Raw genomic sequence first — 23247 nt, 5'->3', positions numbered from 1 at the left:
AGCGGGGAGAATTGGAGATGCTAATATAAGTGAAAGTTCTTTACCCACAGCAATTGCCTGTAGACCGGTAGACGGGTGAAACTGTTTGGTGGTTTTGGACTCTAGGGCTCCATTTCCACTTTTGCGACTTGTTGTGCAACTTGACACATGTCAAGTCGCATGATAGGTCAAAACCCATTATTTACAAATAGGACCGCTCAAACTGCTGCGACTTGACTCGCAGCAACTTGAAAAAAGGTTTTTGCACTACTTTTGGGCAACTTCAGGGCAACTTGTCCCTCACAGAAGGAGGTCGCGCTGGGGTCCCCAGAAGTAGCTGCAAACAAATTGCACTACAAACTTGCGCTTGAAGTCGTGTGACTTTGTAGCCGCAATAGTGGAAACATAGCCTTAAAGCTGTGGTTAAGTGTCACTGCGGAGTAGCACAGTCTTAGGATTCAAACATTTGTCGGTAATTTAAAGTCACAGTACATGTTAATTATAAAACAGCACGTTTCTGATTGGGCTACTAAAACCATGGAAGGTTTTAAAAAAAAGCCATAACAGAGAGAGATGATCTGTGTAAAGAAAAACAGCCTGTCAGCGCACATTTCCAAGGGCCTTATCAGAAGAGGCAAAGCAAAGAGTAGGACATTTTCAACCTAGGCCCCCCTACAATGAAAATATTACCTTACAAATGCCCCTGACCACACCTGCACCCCACGGTTTCGTTTTCCAAGGCAGATGTCGTTTTCTTTGCAGACATTATATTATCTCAAACAAGCAGAAAATGTTTGTGTGTCAGATTAGTTTAAAACTAGTAAATTTCCTTCCGTGTGAGAGGAAGTAATGGTCACTTCTGCAATTGCAGCTAGCAGAAGTTTCTAGAAAGAAAAAAAAAAAAAAAAGTTTTTTTTGAAAATTGGCACTAAGCCAAAAAGTTTTTAGTTCTTTATCTGATCATAGCATGCAAGTGGTATCTGATGTGCCATCTCTACTGACAACCATACCATCCGATGTTACCCACTTTACAGTGATTGGTTTAAGTAGTGTGTTTTTTTTAAGTGTCCTATTGGACGAGGAGACACAGCCATCTTTGTTTCTTATTTTTCAGTCAAGGTAACTGACCTGGTGTAGAAATGCCTTAGGGATAAGTAGACAATTTGATTGTCCGCTCTATAGTTCTCCAGACCACGCAAGAGGGGATGGACACCTGCTCATGGGTCAGTCCCGCTACAATATGTATCTGACATATGTAGTCACTCTGTGGAGGCCAGTCAGAGCGAGTGAGTTTATTCAAGAAATGTACATGTATGTGGAAACAAAGTGTCACAGGAATTATGACAGTGGTGTCAGGAAAGTGTTGTTCACCTTGGTTTTGTTCTCACAGAGAGTGATAGTAGAGTCAGTCACATAAGAGCTGCTGCTCTAGTGGGTCTTGCCAGCCCACAGTGGGTCTTGCCCACCCACAGGATCATTGCTTGTTATGGATCCGGACTACTCCTATCTATAATAACATTTTGAGACAAACCACAGGTCCAGAAATGTCACCAGAAATGTTAAATGCGTTTATATATCTAAAAAATGCTATGGTTGTAGCGCCTGCACTGGGCCTCCCAAATCATGGAAAAAATGTTTTGTGTTTATGCAAGGGACAATTGTAAGACCGTGACAGGTGTACTTACCCAGGAGTATGGTGGAAAACTTTGCCCTATAGTTTTTATCCAAAGATGGTCGCAGTCCAGGCCTAAGGCATGCCTGAAGTGACTCTGAACATAGTACATAGCATCCTGTGAGATGGTACTGGGGATGGCCACATCATTTGCCCTAGGTAGGCCCCAGTTTTAAATGGGCTTCTGGTAATAAACGTTATGTTACACCACAACATGCTACAGAACAGGTTTTAAGGACTTGGGTGATGTTTTAGAAAAAGTTGAGAACGGCCTTTTTCTAAAAGAGGGGAGCTCTTGTGTGTATCCCCGCAGCTAGCGCCCCACTGTTTATTGCCTAGTATTATGGAATAGGACACAGGGGGTGGGAAAGAACATATACAGTATTACTGGCAGTTTTTTTTATTTGCAAGCCCATCTAAATTCATGAAAGCATATGTTGCTAGATGCATCACCTTCACCTGTATTAGGTACAAACAATCCAAACATGAGCATCTCCAATACCCATCAACCCCATTCACACATCTACAAATATGTTTTCACATATAGGCCCAAAGCAGGGGAGAAATAAGAGTTCCTTTTAGTCAATAGTAGATGGGTTCAGCAGATGATATGGGCCAAGAACCACATGACTGCCTGGAAACTATTGAAAGTGTCACTTAACCCCTTGCAGACATGATGAAAGAGCTCATCACCAACCTTCTTCAGGCTATGTTGTTACCCTCAGAGTTAGCTATCATTCACTGTAGGGCACATACCAGAGGTACTGATGACATCTCCAAGGGCAACGCACTAGCAGACAAAATAGCAAAAGCAGCCGCACAACAGTTACCTTTAGGAGCCCTAAAACAAATGCCTGTCCTAACCCACATCCTCCCCGATGATGCCCAGTTGATCACAGATCTACAAGCCTCAGCCACTGCTGAGGAATTGGAGGACTGGGGTTATCCTGTCTTGCAAAAGAATCCTATAACAGGATTAATTTGCAAAGAGGGGAAACCGTGTATACCCCGTAATAGTGCTCCTATTTGCATTGCCCACTACTATGGAATAGGACACATAGGATGGAAGGCCACTTTTAAACAGATTCAGAAAGATTTTTACATCACGGGCACAGCTCGATTAGTTGACAATGATGTAAAAAAAAAAAAAAAATGCCTTACCTGCATTAGGAGTAATCCGCACATGAACACTTGCCCTATCCCACAACACAATTCACGCATCTGCAGATTGATTTTATACACATCCCTCTCCCAAGAGGGGGAACACAACCAGCATGTGTCATCACTGACATGTTTTCTCGATGGCCGGAAATGTTCCCCACTAAAAGAGAAGATGCCAGAAACTAGTCAAAATCCTGAAAATAGAGCTCAGGAATAGTGGAAAGGATGAAAAGGACAAGTTGAGAAAAGAGTAATTGAAATTTTGAATCAAGTAGAACGAAAAGTTGCTCGCACCTTTCTTTTCTTTTCACAGATACCAACCCATTCCTTGGAGGAGGGAGATGAAGTGGTGATCAAACTGTACCCCAAAGGAAAGAAACCACAGGATTTCGCCTATGGCCCTCCCACTACCGTTGTTGCAGTAACCAGAACAGCAGTCCTGACTGAAGACAGCCCCACCTGGATCCACGCTACTTGAGTAAAAATGGTGAAGGAGGCTCCACCCCCAGAAGCAAGTCCAAATCCAGACCCAAGAGAGGTACTAACGGGGGCGGACGGCCCTGACCTTGAACAGGAAGGTCCAGAAGCAAGAGAGGTACTAACGGGAGTGGACAACTCTGACCTCGAACAGGATAGTCAAGAAAAGGGGGTTTCAAGAGGCAGGCGGCCCTGACCCTGTAGAAAAATGACATTCCTAATAGCACCAGATTCTGGAAAACTTTGGCTACTTATAGGACTCGTATCATTTTCAGTCTTCTCTGTAGTATGGGTTACCACTAACTGTATTTATCATCCAGAAGACCTGGTAGGGCTACAGGCCATTTGCGGAGCTTCCAACACCCCAACACAGAGTAATGCACATAACAGACAAAAGAGAGATGAAAGCTCAAAAAGCCTTACAGATAAAATGTCATTGTTGCAATTTAAATATGCATATGCCCAGAAGTCCGGATATGAAAAATGTTGGATATGTAGTAAACTCCATCCTAGCACAGCTAGAATCCCCCTAATAGCGATACCTTTAAACTTCACCCCTTTTCTAAATGGTACACCTCCTGTTGTCCTCACCAATGTCACGAGAACACTCTCAAATGATACCCTCACTTTCCAAATTATTGGTAGAAGTCATTCCCCAGACTGGTGTTTTAGGTTGGGAAACTCCACCAAGGGAGCTGAAGTGTGCCAGCAAACTAAGATTAATTTCTCAATGACCTCGATGGACAGCTCCTTCTGGCACACCTCAGAACCAGCCCTAAACGCCACTCTGATGAACTTTCTTAACTCCAGTTCCACTTCCTCTTCCCCAATAGGACAGTTGTTGTCAAATTTAGCTTGGTCCAGTTATTCTGACCAAATAATGGCAATATTTCACAAACGTCCCCTAGCCTTGGGAAACAGTACTTATATTTGTTGTGGAAAGATTTGTCACCCTTGGATCCCTATTGCACCCCAAGGGTGGTGTTACCTCGCATCCCTAGTTCCCATCATGGGTGTAGTGGGAGACAACAAAGGAGGACATCTCCTCGAAGCTAGTATGTATCCTAGGTACCCCCTCAAACACCGCAATAAAAGGGAATTATTCCTTGAAAAGGATATGGTATGGGCCTGGTTCCCCTCATGGACCGGATGGGGAATAGACATGATGAAAAGGTTGAATAATTACTCTAAAATTCTCGATGACATCCTAGATAAGAACTCAGGAGACATTACTAAATTAAATATAGAAGTGAGGGCAATTAAGAAACAACTTGAGCTCCATGACCTAGCCATAGAAAGTATGAGTGCTGCTCTTACTGGGTTATGTGAAGTTACGGAGGATTATGAATGTTGCACATGGATACACAATACATCTGTTGAGATACCCGATTATTATGATATTATTACACAGCACCGAAAAGAAGTAGATAAGCTGCAACAGGAAGCCAGGAATATTGCTAAGACATGGAGTCCCTTTGGTAATGTGAATTTTGGATTTGGAGGAATATTTTCTTGGCTGAAAAATATTGCTATGACTGTTATAATGGTTCTGCTCTTTTTGTTATTCCTATATGCATGCTTCAAACTTGTAATGTGTATTATTGCTAGAGCTTCCCGACCAAAGGTGAAAAATGTCTCTATGCTATCCCACCAAGTTCCAGATTACCAAACCCCCCCGACTAACAACCCTAATGAATATACTGAGTATATTAAAAGACACAAACAGAAGGAAAAGAAGAACCTTATTGTTTAAGGGATGACACATGATCTGGTCTCTCGAGCAGCAGGGATATAGAGAATTAATCTGCCAGTCATGTCACTACACTCCTGGGAGGTTTAGAGCCCCCTGATGACATCCCTAAAAAATTATATATTCCAATGACATACAGGGTAACAAGGGAAAATCAATTAAGGATTAATGATTTTAAGAGGGGATTGTGGGAGACGGGGAGATATCAATTCTATGTGTCCTCCATTTTGTATGTTCCCACTCCATTTTCTATGTATCTTAGTTATACAAGCTTTGCAAATGTGTACGTGTTACAGTTATGGCAAGTTTCTGTTTGTGGTTTTTGATGAAATCATGTCAGGCGCTTCTAGCAATAAGCTATATGCCCTATATGGTATTAAGTGTACTCGCTTATTTCCCGAAATGACGCTTGGTTTCCTTGAACTGTTTAACCAATAAGAACGTAACAAGTATCCTATACTTATGCTATATGCCCTTACTCTTTACTATATAACCCACAACGAGCCTATAATAAACTGAGAGCTTGGTTTCACTATACATCTGTCTCCGTCTGTGTTACTTCTTGAAACCAGCCTCCCAGGCCTGCAGACACAAAACGAGCAAAGAAGTTATAGATAGTCCGGGACTATCATTGGGACCAGGGGTCTCAGGTACCAACACCATCCATCCCTCCCCCCCACTGCCATCACTCTGCCCGATCCCATCCATCCCTCCCACTGTCATCACTCTGCCTGATCCCATCCATCCCTCCCACTGTCATCACTGCCCGATCCCATCCATCCCTCCCACTGCCATCACTCTGCATATCCCATCCATCCCTCCCACTGCCATCACTCTGCCTGATCCCATCTCTTACACTGCCATCACTCTGCCTGATCCCATCCATCCCCCCCACTGCCATCACTCTGCCTGATCCCATCCATCCCTCCCCCCCCACTGCCATCACTCTGCCCGATCCCATCCATCCCTCCCACTGCCATCACTCTGCCTGATCCCATCCATCCCTCCCACTGCCATCACTGCCCGATCCCATCCATCCCTCCCACTGCCATCACTCTGCTTGATCCCATCCATCCCTCCCACTGTCATCACTCTGCCTGATCCCATCCATCCCTCCCACTGCCATCACTCTGCCTGATCCCATCCATCCCTCCCACTGCCATCACTCTGCCTGATCCCATCTCTTACACTGCCATAACTCTGCCTGATTCCATCCATCCCTCCCACTGCCATCACTCTGCCTTATCCCATCTCTTACACTGCCATCACTCTGCCTGATCCCATCCATCCCTCCCACTGCCATCACTCTGCCTGATCCCATCCATCCCTCCCACTGCCATCACTCTTCCTTATCCCATCCATCCCCCCACTGCCATCACTCTGCCTGATCCCATCCATCCCTCCCACTGCCATCACTCTGCCTGATCCCATCCATCCCTCCCACTGCCATCACTCTGCCTTATCCCATCCATCCCTCCCACTGCCATCACCCTGCCTGATCTCATCCATCCCTCCGACTGCCATCACTGCCTTGACCCATCTCTCCCACTGCCATCACTCTGCCTGATCCCATCCATCCCTCCCACTGCCATCACTGCCTGATCCCATCTCTCCCACTGCCATCACTCTGCCTGATCCCATCCATCCCTCCCACTGCCATAACTCTGCCTGATCCCATCCATCCCTCCGACTGCCATCACTGCCTGATCCCATCTCTCCCACTGCCATCACTCTGCCTGATCCCATCCATCCCTCCCACTGCCATCACTCTGTCTGATCCCATCCATCCCTCCCACTGTCATCACTCTGCCTGATCCCATCCATCCCTCCCACTGCCATCACTCTGCATATCCCATCCATCCCTCCCACTGCCATCACTCTGCCTGATCCCATCTCTTACACTGCCATCACTCTGCCTATTCCCATCCATCCCTCCCACTGCCATCACTCTGCCTGATCCCATCTCGTACACTGCCATCACTCTGCCTGATCCCATCCATCCCTCCCACTGCCATCACTCTGCCTGATCCCATCTCTTACACTGCCATCACTCTGCCTGATCCCATCCACCCCTCCCTCTGCCATCACTCTGCCTGATCCCATCCATCCCTCCCACTGCCATCACTCTGCCTTATCCCATCCATCCCTCCCACTGCCATCACGCTGCCTGATCTCATCCATCCCTCCGACTGCCATCACTGCCTTGACCCATCTCTCCCACTGCCATCACTCTGCCTGATCCCATCCATCCCTCCCACTGCCATCACTGCCTGATCCCATCTCTCCCACTGCCATCACTGCCTGATCCCATCTCTCCCACTGCCATCACTCTGCCTGATCCCATCCATCCCTCCCACTGCCATCACTCTGCCTGATCCCATCCATCCCTCCGACTGCCATCACTGTCTGATCCCATCTCTCCCACTGCCATCACTCTGCCTGATCCCATCCATCCCTCCCACTGCCATCAATCTGCCTGATCCCATCCATCCCTCCCACTGCCATCACTCTGCCTGATCCCATCCATCCCTCCCACTGCCATCACTCTGCCTGATCCCATCTACCCCTCCCACTGCCATCACTCTGCCTGATCCCATCCATCCCTCTGACTGCCATCACTGCCTGATCCCATCTCTCCCACTGCCATCACTCTGCCTGATCCCATCCATCCCTCCCTCCCACTGCCATCACTCTGCCTGATTCCATCCATCCCTCCCACTGCCATCACTCTGCCTGATCCCATCCACCCCCCCCCACTGCCATCACTGCCTGATCCCATCCATCCCTCCCACTGCCATCACTCTGCCTGATCCCATCCATCCCTCCCACCGTCATCCCTCTGTCTGATCTCCACCCCTCCCATGAGGCAGTGGTGATGGGGGATAGGGATGACATCAGTAGCGGTGGTGGTGGGGATAGGGATGACATCAGTGGCAGTGAACATTGTCATTTCTATCCCCACCACCACTGCCACTGATGCTATCCCTATCCTTACCACTACTCCCACTGATGTCAACCCTATCCTCATCATTCCCACTGATTTCATCCCTATCCTCAACACCGTCACTGATGTTATCCCTATCCCAACCACCACTGATGTCAACACTATCCCCACCACCACCACTGATGTCATCCCTATCCCCACCACTGCCACTGATGTCATCCCAATCCCCACTGCCACTGATGTCATTCCTATTCCCACTGCCAATGATGTAACCCCTATCTCCACCACCACTGATGTCACCCCTATCCCCACCACCACTGCCACTGATGTCACCCCTATCCCCACCTCTACTGCCACTGATGTCACCCCTATCCCCACCACCACTGATGTCACCCCTTTCCCCACCAACACTGATGTCAACCCTATCCCCACCACCACTGCCACTGATGTCACCCCTATCCCCACCACCACTGATGTCACCCCTATCCCCACCACCACCGCCACTGATGTCACCCCTATCCCCACCACCACTGATGTCACCCCTATCCCCACCACCACTGTGCCTATGGAAAATATAGGGTACTGAAATGTGTTGCCATTTTCGGGCATGCATAGTCTTAAGGTTTGACATGTTGGGTATTTATTTCCTTGACACAAACTCATCTTTTATATTTTACCCAAAAATTGGCTAATATATTTTTTATGTACCCTAAAATTACCTTTTCCCTCTTAGCCTGGGTTCACACTAAATGCGGACTGCATCTAAATAGCAACCCGTCCATGCAAACAGATTGCGGAGTGTATGTTAGGTTAACGACACCCCGCAATCGGTTTTCAAAACGCAGCACGATTTGCAGAATCAAATCGCATGGGTGTGCAGGCTAAATATAACTAAAAAACATAGAGAAACTGGTAGTTGTTCATCATTGGTCATTTTGTTTAAAAAAAAAATGGGCTGCTCAGCCTAAAATGCCCGGGCCTATTTTTTGTCCCAGTCCGGGCCTGATCCCCACCCACACCAATGATGGGGCTTATCCTATCCCCACCCACACCAATGATGGGGCTTATCCTATACCCACCCACACCAATGATGGGGCTTATTCTATCCCCACCCACACCAATGATGGGGCTTATCCTATCCCCACCCACACCAATGATGGGGCTTATTCTATCCCCACCCACACCAATGATGGGGCTTATCCTATCCCCACCCACACCAATGATGGGGCTTATCCTATCCCCACCCACACCAATGATGGGGCTTATCCTATCCCCACCCACACCAATGATGGGGCTTATCCTATCCCCACCCACACCAATGATGGGGCTTATCCTATCCCCACCCACACCAATGATGGGGCTTATCCTATACCCACCCACACCAATGATGGGGCTTATCCTATCCCCACCCACACCAATGATGGGGCTTATCCTATCCCCACCCACACCAATGATGGGGCTTATCCTATCCCCACCCACACCAATGATGGGGCTTATCCTATCCCCACCCACACCAATGATGGGGCTTATTCTATCCCCACAAACACCAATGACGGGGCTTATCCTATCCCCACTCACACCAATGATGGGGCTTATCCTATCCCCACCCACACCAATGATGGGGGCTTATTCTATCCCCACCCACACCAATGATGGGGCTTATTCTATCCTCATCCACATCAATGATGGGGCTTATTCTATCCCCATTCACACCAATAATGGGGCTTATTCTATTCCCACTCACACCAATAATTGGGCTTATTCCATTCCCACTCACACCAATAATTGGGCTTATTCTATTCCCACTCACACCAATAATTGGGCTTATTCCATTCCCACTCACACCAATAATTGGGCTTATTCCATTCCCACTCACACCAATAATTGGGCTTATTCCATTCCCACTCACACCAATGATGAGGCTTGTTCTATCTCCACCCATACCAATGATGGGGCTTTTATCTCCACTGACACCAATGATGGGGCTTATTCTATCCCCACTGACACCAATGATGGGGCACTATTTCTCCCACTGATACCAACGATGGGGGCTTATTCAGTCCCCACTCGCACCAACGATGGGGGTTTATTCAGTCCCCACTCGCACCAACGATGGGGGCTTATTCTGGCCCCACTTGCACCAACGATGGGGGCTTATTCTGGCCCCACTTGCACCAACGATGGGGGCTTATTCTGGTCCCACACGCACCAACGATGGGGGCTTATTCTGTCCCCACTCGCACCAACGATGGGGGCTTATTCTGTCCCCACTCGCACCAACGATGGGGGCTTATTCTGTCCCCACTCGCACTAACGATGGGGGCTTATTCTATCCCCACTTGCACCAAGGATGGGGGCTTATTCTGTCCCCTTTCACACCAACGATGGGGCTTATTTTCTTCTCCCTGGCACCAATAATGGGGCTTATTGTATCCCCACTGACACCAATGATATGGGGTAATTTTCCTCCCACTAACACCACCAATATGGGGCTTATTTTGCTCTCACTGACACCAACTAGAAAATGTATTATTCACTTACTAACACTAACAGTGGAGCTTATTTTATCCTCATTGATAACAAAGATGGGGCTGAAATGGGCTCGGGGGTGTTCAAGTTCCCACTTGCCCAATCCCACCAGGATGCCGACGCTGCACTCTGCTAATCACTGGCAGTGAGACATTTCCCGATCCGCAGCTGCGCAGATCAGGAAATGTCTCTGTGCCTGTGATTAGCGGAGGGCTCGGGCACATGGAAACTCAAACAAACCCGAGCCCATCTCTAAACACCAATAATTAGTCCTAATGACTCCTACAATAAGGATTCGTTTATCCCAAAGATATCCTTGATTGGTTCTTTTTATTCTGACTCCAGCAATGTGGGGCTTATTTGACTTCCAGGGAACATTGACAACATGGGACCCATTTTTCTTTCATTGACATAAACAATATGGGTGTCAGCTCACTGACACCATCAATATGGGGTCTTACATTTTTTTTCTAACTGATATCAATGATATGTGGCTTGTTTTGCTCATGCTGATACCAGCAACAAGGGTTTCTCCTCCCACTGAGGTTATCAGGCTTTTTTTTTATATCCCCACTGACACAAGTGATGGGGCCTTTCCACTACTAGGAACATCAAAATACATTGGGTCATTTTCCTCCCACTAAACCAAAAATATAAGTCTTATGCTGCTGCCAATGACACCGGAAAGTTTCATTATCCTCTTACTGACAGGGGGGCTTATTTTATGAACGTGATTTTTATTTTATTTTCTAATGATTTGCTTCACATATGTGTGCTTTGCTAAATACATTTTGGCCAAAAAATATGACATAAATTGAGTATATTGGATATTTTTTAAAGACAAATTTGAAAATGTCATTTTTTCGCAAAATTTTCGCTCTTTTTTTTATTAATAACGCAAAAAATAAATAGCGCAGAGGTGATCAAATACCACCAAAAGAAAGCTCTGTTTGTAGGAAAAAAAGGACGTATATTTCATTTGGGTACCACATTGCATGACCGCACAATTGTCAGTTAAAATCACGAAATGCCAAGTTGAAAAAAGGGGTCTGGTCAGGAAGGGGGTAAAATCTTTCGGGGCTTAAGTAGTTAAGGGGGCAAATCCTTCCGGTCCAGAAGTGGTTAAACTCAATGGACTTCCACTCTTATCCTAGCAGTTGTATTGTAGATATAATATATTAGTAACCTGTAGAAGTTTCCAGCCCCACATACTGACTGTACATGGATACGCTACCTCATGACCGCACTCGCCAAGTCTCAGCAGCGTCTGTCAGTGTCTCTACCTCAAACCAAAGCACCGTTCCTCCACTGTTCCTCCGTCCCTCCCTCCTTCCCCCTCCCTCTTCCCGCCTCCCTCCATACATTGAAGCAGAAGAGCAGTATTCCTGGGCGTGGCCATAGCGGTACTGTTCAGATGACAGAGCTTGCCTGGCAGGAGCGATTTGATTGGCTCAGGCGCGGCAGCTGTGGGTGACACGTCACTGACAGACTGTGCATATAGGCTGCGGATATCCTCTATCAAATCCTGCCCGTTCTTCGTGTTCTCGGCCGTTCACACAGGCTTTAGCTGCAATGCCTCTAGAATTCGAGCTGTGTCCTGGCCGCAAGGTGGGGGGAGATGAGCCATGCTTTATCATAGCCGAGATCGGGCAGAATCACCAGGGAGACCTGGAGATCGCCAAGAAGATGATTCGCATGGCTAAGGTAATGATCGGGGAACCCCGGCTGTGGGGGGTGGTAATGCGGGGAGACTGAATGTCATGTGACCATCGTATGACAGCACACAGGGCATTGATGGGAGACAGTGATCAGGATCAGCACTTTCTTTATTCCTCCAGTGTGGGTGTTGTATGGAGGGTGGGAGTGGGCTGATAGAGATTGCTGCAAAGTGTAGGGGGGTGATGACTGTGTGAGCCAGCCTCTAATGCCATCCTCTGTGTACTGTGCCAGCTTCCAGCACCTCCATCCTCTGTCTGTCTGTGTGTACATCTCCCATCCATTCTAGACACATCATCCCTTCACACTCATCTACTTCATTCCATTGTCACTTCTTCACATATGTTCCATAATTTCATCACACTATTACCAGGAGGTAGAGGCAGTCATTCAGGAGGAATTAAAGGAGAAATATGGACAATGCTTTTTTTTTTTTTTTTGGCCCTACTTCTTCTGGGGATCACAGGGGTGTACTACTTTCCCATATTCCGCTAGTCAAAACTCTGGGCAGATCCCAAACTTTAATGTCAGAATCCACCCAGATGCCTGGACCAGCAGAAACTGGCCGACTTTCATGCCATGTGAAGCTGGTCAAGGGGACATGCTGGAAAACCAGCGCCCGATCAGTGCTTGTAGCCAATGATTAGTGTGTTTTGGAGGGGACACAATAGCACTAACATCACTTGTTTAGTACTGAAATCTGTTTTATCCATCTAAAGCCAGCTTAAAATGGGAATTGTGTTAATGGCAGGATCACCAGGTAAAATGAAAAAGAAAAAAAAAAATACAAATGCAGCCAACACATCTAATGTCACTCCAGTGAGCGCTGGAAGGGCAGAACACTTTCTACTCACTGAATACTGAGCGATTGTCAGTCTTTGATCGCTCATTTCTTGGTGTAGAGGCGGCAGGGGACAGATACATCATCAGATCAATGCTGCATCCCCCTAGATGAGTAAGTGCCGGTTCACACTTTGCGAACGGATGCCATTGCTATGCGAATTTGCAATGCGAGTTTACCTTGTGTTTTTCAATAGTACCAGCGCGATTGTAATGAAAATTTGATTGCGTTGATTATGTTAATTAAGCTCAGGAGGGGTGGAGCTGAGGGGAAAATCAAAAAAAAAAATAAGAATTCGCACATATCTGAACTGATAATGCGAGTCCAGACCGATTTACATTGATGTCTATGGAGACTAAATTCGCAACGCAACGCTGTAAATTCGCACAAGACCCTTTTCATCATCGCATTATATTCGCATCTGAATCGCAACGCATAGATGTGAACGACCGTCGCGAATACAATGTATTTTGGGAATACATGCGAATCTAGACTTTTCATAACGCATCGCATTCGCAGTAAAATCGCACAAGTGTGAACCGGTGTTCCGTGAAAAAACCATACCCGTGAGAAAACCATACCCTCGTCACTTCCGGTGCACCTACAGAGGGTATGGATTTCTCACGGTAGTTAAACTTGCGGCGCTTACATTTAAACAGCTTATCTGCAACATAAATCATCTCCGCTCTTCGCCCTGTCACTGCCCTCATCTCCGGTAATAAATATAAAAGCGGATCACGGAGCCGCGATCGCCGTCACATTTACATCTCATACTCCCGCCGCCGCTTTTATATTTATTACCAGAGATGAGGGAAGTTACAGCGATAGCAGAGGAGATGATTTATGTTGCAGCCGAAGTGTTTTAATGTACCCGCCGCAAGTATTACATTAGACACAGTGCCGTGAGAATTTCATGCCCACCGAGCATGCGCACTTGTCAAATTCTTTCATGTTCATTTACGTATCCGTGGCTCTGAGCATGCGCACTGCTGCGCTGCTCAGCTGTTTCAGACCGGAAGTGACGACGGTATGGTTTCTCCACGGGGTATGGTTTTTTAACGTTACACCGGCATTCAAAAGGTGTGTGTTTGTTTTTTTTTTTTTTAAATCCCAAACTTTTCTTTTTTTGGATATTCAAATTTTATTTATTTTCATTACGCATATAAATAAATGTATATTATAATGTAATGGGCCATGAAATCATAAACAGTTAAATTACTGACAGTACTATTGTACTCGGCACAGCATTAGTACTATATCTGAGAGCCTAAACAGATTACATTAACTCTCTTATGACTTTTAATAAACGTCTGTATTGCACACTTGCATGACAAACAGGAATATTCAGAGATTTACAATATAGTAGAATTATTTAAGTTCTGACTTGGTGCATTGGAGATAATGTTCATGCTTTTAAAATATTCTTTAATAGAATTCTATGCAAAGCAGTGCAAACGACAGATTTGCATAAAAAAAGTATCACAAAAGACATTATTAAAAAAAAAAGAATCCCAAAATACATTAATTTAAATAAAAAGTATCACAAAAGACAATTAAAAAAAAAAAAATCCCAAAAGACATAAATTAAATAAAGGGAATCGCAAAAGACATTAATTTAAAATAAGGAATCACAGACATTAGTTAAAAAAAAAAAAAGGAATCACAGAAGACAATAAAAAAGTAAGGAATTACAAAAGACCATAATAAAAAAGATCTGGAATCACAAAAGGCATTAATAAAAGAAGAAGAAAAAGGTAGGGAGTTACAAAAGTCATAAAAAAAAAAAAAAAAAATAGGTAAGGAGTCACAAAACACCTAAAGAAAAAAATAAGGCAAGAAGTCACAAAATACATTAATATTAAAAAAACAAAAGGAATCACATAAGTCATTAATAAAAAAAAAAAAAAAGATAGGGAATCACAAAAGACATTAATAAATAAAAAGCTAAGGAATCACAAAAGATATTAATACAATTTTAAAAAAAGCAGGGACTCACAAATGACGTTAATAAGAAAAAAGTAATTATAAATAAATATAAATGAAAAAGTGCGCTGATAAATGTGAGTGTGCTGCTACCAAAGGCGTATAAATGAAATAGTGTAAAAAAAATCTGGTGCGCTACTAAATTGCAATAAAATGAACAATGTCAATCATGCATACAATTTGAAACAATTTGAAACAAATGAAATGTGAGTGAACAAAGTCTCTGGTTTCTCTTGCAAATCAATATACTGTAATGTGTTTTTTTTCGTGAACAACTCCACCAGAAAAAAGCTAAATAGATGAATGTGCAAATAAAGTCCAGTGTTCATATAAATTCCAAAAATAATCACTGGTGGCCATGAGAAAACCAAGTGCTGCTTGTTGATTTGCAGCAGCACTTGGTTTTCTCATGGCCACCAGTGATTATTTTTGGAATTTATATGAACACTGGACTTTATTTGCACATTCATCTATTTAGCTTTTTTCTGGTGGAGTTGTTCACGGAAAACACGTTATATTGATTTGCAAGAGAAACCAGAGACTTTGTTCACTCACATTTTCATTTGTTTTAAATTGTTTCAAATTGTTTGTACACTATTTTGTATGCATGATTGACATTGTTCATTTTATTGCAATTTAGTAGCGCACCAGACTTTTTTACACAAGAAAAAAGTAAGGAATCACAAAAGACGTTAATAAAAAAAAAAAGTTAAGGGATCATAAAAGAAAAAAAGTAAGGAATCACAGAAGACGTTAAAAAAAAAAAAAAAAAAAAGGAAAAGAGTTTAAGAGTGAAAATACTTAACATACTTAACATAGTCCTGGTTCTGTAATTTCCAGCAAAGTCCAGTAAAGCATTAGATAGATCAGTGTTGACTCTCATAAAAAGAATCTTGGCTGAAGTTTTTTGATGGTAAAGAAGAGCCCCTGACTGCTCATGTAGTCACTTTTTCTGATTCCTGAGGAGGGTGGGGACAAAACTCCACTGATTTGACCAATCAGTAGGTCTGAGGAGTGGCCAATTGAATGTCAGCTTTTGCAATAATTCAGTTGCCACTCCCTCAGCTACAGTTTTCTAAATGTATTCATATTTCAAGCATGCAGCATGCCATAATCTAGTAACTTGCATATTGTGCAGCATGCAATCGCCATTCCAGAAATAATATAAATTATATACCTTAGAGCTGCACGATTAAGGGCTCTTTCACACGGGCGGTCCGATCAGATCCGCCTGTCAGTTTTTTAGGCGGATCTGATCGGATCCTCCATGCAGCTCTATGGGGCAGCGGATGTCAGCGGAGACACCTCCGCTGACACCCGCTGCCATCCGTATCCGATCCTGTCTGTGAAATCCGGATGGATGGAAACCCTATTTTTCCATCCGTTCAGGGATCGGATCGGATGAGAGCAGACAGGTGGTCCGCTCTCATCCCATCTCCCATAGAGAGCAACGGGAGCTGTGACACCTCCCTCTCCGCACTGCAAGCGGAGACGGAGCTGTCATCCGCAAGCTCAGCGGGGATCAGCGGATCGATCCTCGCTGAGCAGCACGCTACGGAGGTGGACCATGTGAAAGAGCCCTAATTGTTAAAAAAAAATCTCATCCCCCTCACGATCTTTATCTGGCATTTCCACGACTCATGATGTAACAGGTGCAGAGCCGTTCTCTACTCAGAGCTGTCTCTAAAAATAAAAAATAAATAAAAAAAGGCAACAGGCAAAGTTTTTATCACAATATCACTCAGCGCTGAGATAACTAGAAACATTGTATCATTTAATTCTTTTAGATCAAAGGGATAAAGACCAAGGGGGTTATTTACTAAAATTGCAAGGTGCAAAATTTGGTGCATCTCTGCATAGAAACCAACCAGCTTCCAGGTTTTATTGTCAAAGCCCAATTGAAGAAGCTGAAGTTAGAAGCTGATTGCCTACCATGTACAGCTCCACCAGATTCTGAGTGCACCAGTTTTAGTAAATCTCCCCCCAAGCCTTTGGATGGATAGATAGATAGATAGATAGATTTTTTTTTTAGCAGAGACCCTAGAAAATAAAATCGTGGTTGTTGCAATATTTTATGTCACGCTGTATTTGTGCAGCGGTCTTTCAAAAGCAATTTTTTTGGGAAAAAATATAAATGAATTAAAAAAAAAAAAAAATGAAACAGTAAAGTTAGCCCATTTTTTTTTTTTTTTTTTGTATAACATGAAAGATGATGTTATGCTGAGAATCATGAGAGAATTGTGCTCTTTATTCTAAGCACAAAAATTGTGATTCTCATTTTATCCAGAATCGCGCAGCTCTAATATACCTCAGATAGGCAGGTCACTCAGGTGAGGTGCAAGATGTCTTTTCCTCCTCCTGTATATGATAGACTAGTCATGTGTGATCTTGATTTGTTCAGTATCTTCCACATTCAAATATATCATCAGGTTTTTCATATCTGACTTTATGAATTGTATAGATTTTGAAACTGTCAATAAAAGGGGTGTTTTGCAGGTCATGAAAGATAGCCATCGATGCAGATCGTGTTTAAGGTACGGTTCACACTGATGCGATGCGGGAAGGCTGCGAACTCGCAGCCTGTTCCCGCATCGCACACGCACCCCCGGCAGTTCACACTGCCATATGCGATACGCTGGGGGTGTCAATGTAATCTTAACGACACCCCCAGTTTGATCGCATATCGCAGTGCGATCGTGCAGTTCGCACAGGATCGGATCGCACAAGTGTGAACCGCTGTGCGATCCGATCCTGATGCGGCTGCAAAAATGCCTCCTGTGCGTGTTTGCTGCGGGAGCGATGCGAATTTAGCCATACAGTTTGTATGGCTAAACTCGCACCGCACAGCTGATCGCATGTAATGTCGGAGCAGTGCGCTCCGACATTACATGCGAACCCGGCACACGCACAAGTGTGAACCGGGGCTTAATGGCAATTACAAACTCTGTTACCCCTGTGTAAGACATTGTATGCCATGAATTTTAATAAGGACAAAAATTTTTTTCGATGAAAATACCCCGGGACAGTTAGGGCTAGTACATTCCACAATGGATAGCCTCTGATCTGTCTCGGTTCGCACTTACCTTTTAACCACTTAAGCCCCGGAGGATTTGGCTGCTAAAAGACCAGGGGGTATTTTGCGATTTGGCACTGCGTGACTTTAAATAATTGCGCGGTCGTGCGACACTGTACCCAAATGAAATTGACGTCCTTTTTTTCCCACAAACAGAACTTTCTTTTGGTGGTATTTGATCACCTGTGTGATTTTTTTTTTATATGAAATTCCCCCCAAATAAATGTAAAAATCAAAATGTTTTAACATTTTAGGCCAATTTGTTATATTGGAGAAGGAGGGGTTAAGTGTGTCCCTAGAGGCGTGTTTCTAACTGTGCAGGGATTTGGCTGTGCATGTAACAGAGACCTACGATCCTACATAGCAGGACCGTATGATCTCTGCTGTTACACAAGGGAGAGTGACAGGCGGCTTTGTTTACACTAGCCGCCTGCCTTTCTCCCTCTGTAACTGACGATCGTGAGTGACCGGCAGACATCGGGTCCGCCGGTCACGCGCGCGGGGATCAGAGTGAGCGAGCAGGAGCGCGCCTCCGCCGGCGCGCGCTCGCCCCTTATTGGCTCGCAGGCGAGTGACGTACCAGTACGTCACTTTGCCTGCACGGGGCTGACCGCCGCAGTATATGAACTTGTGGCAGTCGGCAACCGGTTAAACAATGGCTGCCTTGTGTCTTCTTACACAGTGGCAAGCCCAGTCCTTTGTATCATCTCATACGGCCTTGCACAGTTCTCAACAGGCTCCTAGATTTGCAGTCTTACCTTGCAAGCCACTGTTTCATTGGCCATGATGGCATTTCTTCCCAACAAAGAACCCATAACCAGGCAAACTGGGACTTTCCCATTAATGCTGTTATGTAGGGGGGGATCCTGAAATTCTGCTTAGTGCTCTCTAATATGCAGGGCTTTTTTTCTCAGAAAAAAGGTGCAGGGACTCAATTACGACCCTGTGTTTACAATTGATAGTGATGAGCAGGGAGCGGAGGGTCTGAACCAGAGGTGGTGGAACTGAGTTCCACCAAGTTCCAGCTGAATTTATAAAGCCCTGCTAATATGTAATCAGACTTCATACTAACTAGTCTGTTCTTGGTTTTGTTGCCTTTTTACTGCTTGATTGCTCGGTGTGGTCACATATCCCATTGATGGATCAGTTATGGAGAAAAGAGAGGGAGAAGAGTGTTTAAATATTGTATTACCCAAACTTTGGGGGCTGATCTGGAAAGAGCGCCTCTGGGTGAATGGAGCAGATGATTAGTTGCTTCTTTGGGCCAAAAACTGTTTGAGATTGCAATGATTGACCGTATAGATATAGATCAGTATAGTTGGGGGGGGGGGGGGGGGGGGCAAAAAACCTGACAATCTGTTACTTAAAGCATACATATTTGGTATTGGACAAGTAATCTGCTTCAATCTGAGTAAACTACTGATCACATTTTAAGCAAGGTATCACTGTCATTGTATAAGAATGACACCTGAGATGTGAAAACGTAATTAAGGAAGAGTATATAGTATAAGGAACCCCATGCAGATGAGACTCCAATATGCTTATGGTTGGGAAAAAATCCATGCAAGTTCCTAGATTAAATGCAATGCAGTTGATTTGTTCTGAACTGTACTATGAGCAGATTTTGTATGTGATTATGAAAAGAACAATGCAAGATAGAACTATAGGCATGTTCAGTGTCTGGGCACTATGTGCCCCTGCTGTCTGGAAGCAAAGAGGAGACTTCTGTCAGGAAGTAACAGCAGGTGGGTAGGATCATGTACTGGGCCTCTTGCCTTGTGTCTGGCATTGTGGTAGTGTAGGCACAATCTTGTAATTCAGAGACATTTGACACGTTGCAGATTTCTTCCAGTAAAAAGTCACTCTTCTTTAAAAGGGTTAAACGTGGTTAACGTGGTTCTAAAGGCTGAAGGTTTTTTTTTTTTTTACCTTATTGTATTCTCTGCAGGCGCCTTCTAATACTTACCTGAGCCCAATCTCGATCCAGAGATTTGTATGAGAGCAGGGGCTCACTCCTTCCTTTAACCACTTAAGCCCCGGAAGATTTTACCTCCTTCCTGACCAGGGGGTATTTTGCGATTCGGCACTGCGTGACTTTAACGGAAAATTGCGCGGTCGTGCGACGCTGTACCCAAACGAATTTGACGTCCTTTTTTTCCCACAAACAGAGCTTTATTTTGGTGGTATTTGATCACCTGTGCAATTTTTTGATCATGCGCTATAAACAAAAAAAGCGTCAATTTTGCAAAAATAACAATATTTTTCACATTTTTTATATGAAATTCCCCGCCAAAAAAATGTAAAAATCAAATTTTTTTAAAATTTTTGGCCAATTTGTTTTCTGTTACCTATGTTTGGTAAAAAAAAATCACAATAAGTGTATTTTGATTGGTTTGCGCAAAAGTCATTGCGTTTACTAACTAAGGGAAAGATTTTTGTCATTTTCGTTGTTTTTTTTTAACGAGTAATGGCGGCGATCTGCGATTGTTTTTGCGGGACTGCGGCATTGTGGCGGACACATCGGACCCTTGACTGACATTTTTGACACTTTTGGGGGTACCAGTGACATTACTACAGTAATCAGTGCTATACATATGCACTGTTACTGTAAAAATGAGACTGGGAGGGAAGGGGTTAACTCTATTGGAGAGGGGGGAGTTAAGTGTGTCCCTAGCGGCGTGTTTCTTACTGTCATTGGATGTGGCTGTGTGTGTAACAGCACAGATCAATGGTCCTACATAGCAGGACCGAGTGATCTGTGTTTCTACACAGGGGAGAATGACAGGCGGCTTTGTTTACACTAGCCGCCTGCCTTTCTCCCTCTCTGCCCGACGATCGCCGAGTGACCGGCGGACATCGGGTCCGCCGGTCACATGCGCCGGCTTTGTCGGGTACGAGCGGGGGCGGGAGCGTGCCTCCGGCGGCGCGCTCGCCCCCTATTCGCTCCCAGGCTAGTGACGTACCGGTACATCACTTTGCCTGGGAGGGGCTGACCGCCGCCGTATATAGTCGGGCGGCGGTCGGCAAGTGGTTAAAGGCTCAAACAAAGCAGCAGGAGCCATTGGCTTCTGCTTTTGTCAATCACAGATAGTGAGGAGGGGACGGGGCTGAGCTGTGTGTCTATGGACAAGTGGCTTGCTGTGGTGGGCACTTGAGAGGGCATGAGCTCTTGCAGGGGTCCCAAAAAGAGGGGGATCGGGGATGCTGTGTGCAAAACCACTGCACATAGTAGGTATGTAGAACGTGCTTGTTTTAAAAGAAGGGTTTACAATCACTTTATGATCTGCAACAGGTAAGTAATTCTGTTATGTAGCTTCTTTTACCGAAGTGAAACTAAACGCTCTCAAATCAAATATTTTAATTCTTGTGCTTCAAACATTAGTAAATAGGCATGTATATTCTATCTACTTGTTTTTAAACTTTTTTTTTTTCAGTAGATTCCTGGTTTTTGGCCAAGGTCAAAATGATGTGCTACATCACAGGAGTCTTCTTTCATTGAGAGGAGGGGCTTCCTCAGCTAAGCATGCCCTACTGCCTGCATGCCTGAGCTGAGAGCAGATGGATTCCAGGAAGTAAATATACTACACAAATAATCTGCTCTTGCTCAAGATGGCTGTGGCTAGGATAGTGTTTTTCAAAGTGATTTCTCAACGTTTCTCTCACAAAGCATGGAAAGCTTGTTTAATGTAGATAAATGCATAGACAAATGCATTGACATAACACATAGATATAAAGCAAGGAGACAAATGTACTGTATGCTTATGGCACAACAAAAAATTTTCAGAGTTAGAATTTTTGGATTTTCTACTGTATCTAAATAGTTTAGTAACATGCAACGGTAATAGTAAAATCGGATTTTTGTAAGATCTTACCGTAAAATCCTTTTCTCTTAGCTCATTGACAGACGTAGTCTTCTTGATTCACATCAATTGGGTTATGTTGTCTCCGCAGGAGTAGGACTAGGCAGAAAGAAAAAACGTTCTGGCTCCACCCCAGGGGCAGTCCCAGAGGGTATATCCTCCCTCTCTCTGCTACAAGGAATCAGTTCTGTTATAAAGCAGCAACAGAGAATTTAACCCAACCCAACTCAATGATAGAGGGGCGGGTACTACGTCTGTCAATGAGCTAAGAGAAAAGGATTTTACGGTAAGATCTTACAAAAATCCGATTTTCTCTGTCGCTCATTGACAGACGTAGTCTTCTTGATTCACATCAATTGGGACATCCAGAAGCAGTGCCACAAATGAGGGGTGGGATTGACAGAAATCAAAATCCAATCTAGAAGGCCCAACCGGTGCCAACAAGAAGTTTTAAAGGCTCATTATAAGCAAAGAATGAGACTCAAATAAAAATTCCAACGGAAAAAAACCCTCGAGGTAGACCACTGGTCTCCTCAAATGGCGGCCTGCAAAACCTTGTGGCCAAACGAGGCATCAGACGATGCCATTACATCAACTTTATAATGTTTTGTAAAGGTATGCACCGACGACCAGGTAGCCGCCTTGCACACCTGGACCACTGACGCCTGATGGCGAAAGGCCCATGACGCACTAAGTGCCCGAGTGGAGTGCGCCTTAACAGGGAACGGGGGCTCCCGACCCTTAATAGAATAAGCCTGTACCACCGTCTTTCTGATCCATTTGGAAATAGTCGCGGCAGATGCAGGCAACCCCTTTTTGGGTCCATCCGGGATCACAAAAAGTGAATCCGTCTTGCGAAACGAGTCTGTCGTTTTCAAGTATACCCTGATCGCCCGGACCACATCCAAGGAGTGTAAAGCAAACTCCCGAGGATGACTGGGCTTAGGACACAGGGAAGGTAATACAATTTCTTCATTCAGATGAAATTCTGAAACCACTTTTGGTAGGAAGGATGGATTCGGACGAAGAACCACCAGATATAGGGAACGACAAGATAATGCGGCCAGTTCTGACACCCTGCGTGCAGAAGTGATAGCCACCAAGAAGGCCACCTTCTGGGACAACGTAGGTAGAGGAATCTCCCTAATATCTTCAAAGGGAGGTTTCTGAAGAACCGACAATATTAAATTAAGATCCCAGGGTGGTAACGGCGCGCGCACTGGCGGAGCCAGATGTCGCACCCCCTGGATGAAATTCCGCAC

General features: G+C 44.8%; 2 protein-coding genes across 2 annotated transcripts in view; both read left to right on the top strand.

Annotated features, from left to right (window-relative positions):
* Positions 1-3497: 3497 nt before the first annotated feature.
* On the top strand, positions 3498-5042 carry LOC309546755 (uncharacterized protein; the record flags this gene model as incomplete). Its single annotated transcript, XM_082246446.1, has 1 exon — positions 3498-5042. The coding sequence occupies one exon, from the start codon at positions 3498-3500 to the stop codon at positions 5040-5042; it is 1545 nt and encodes a 514-aa protein (XP_082102572.1).
* Positions 5043-11990: 6948 nt separating this feature from the next.
* The window catches only part of LOC309544947 (N-acetylneuraminate-9-phosphate synthase-like), a 76680-nt gene continuing 65423 nt past the window's right edge, over positions 11991-23247 (top strand). Inside the window, exon 1 of the mRNA XM_082243951.1 lies at positions 11991-12216. Coding sequence (XP_082100077.1) covers positions 12085-12216 — 132 coding nt within the window. The 5' untranslated portion in view covers positions 11991-12084. The remainder of the gene's footprint in view (positions 12217-23247) is intronic.

Source organism: Pelophylax lessonae (genome assembly GCF_965119305.1).
Source record: "Pelophylax lessonae genome assembly, chromosome: 1".
Classification (NCBI taxonomy): Eukaryota; Metazoa; Chordata; class Amphibia; order Anura; family Ranidae; genus Pelophylax; species Pelophylax lessonae.
Note: the sequence above shows the minus strand (reverse complement) of the source record. Positions and strands in the feature narration are given on the sequence as shown.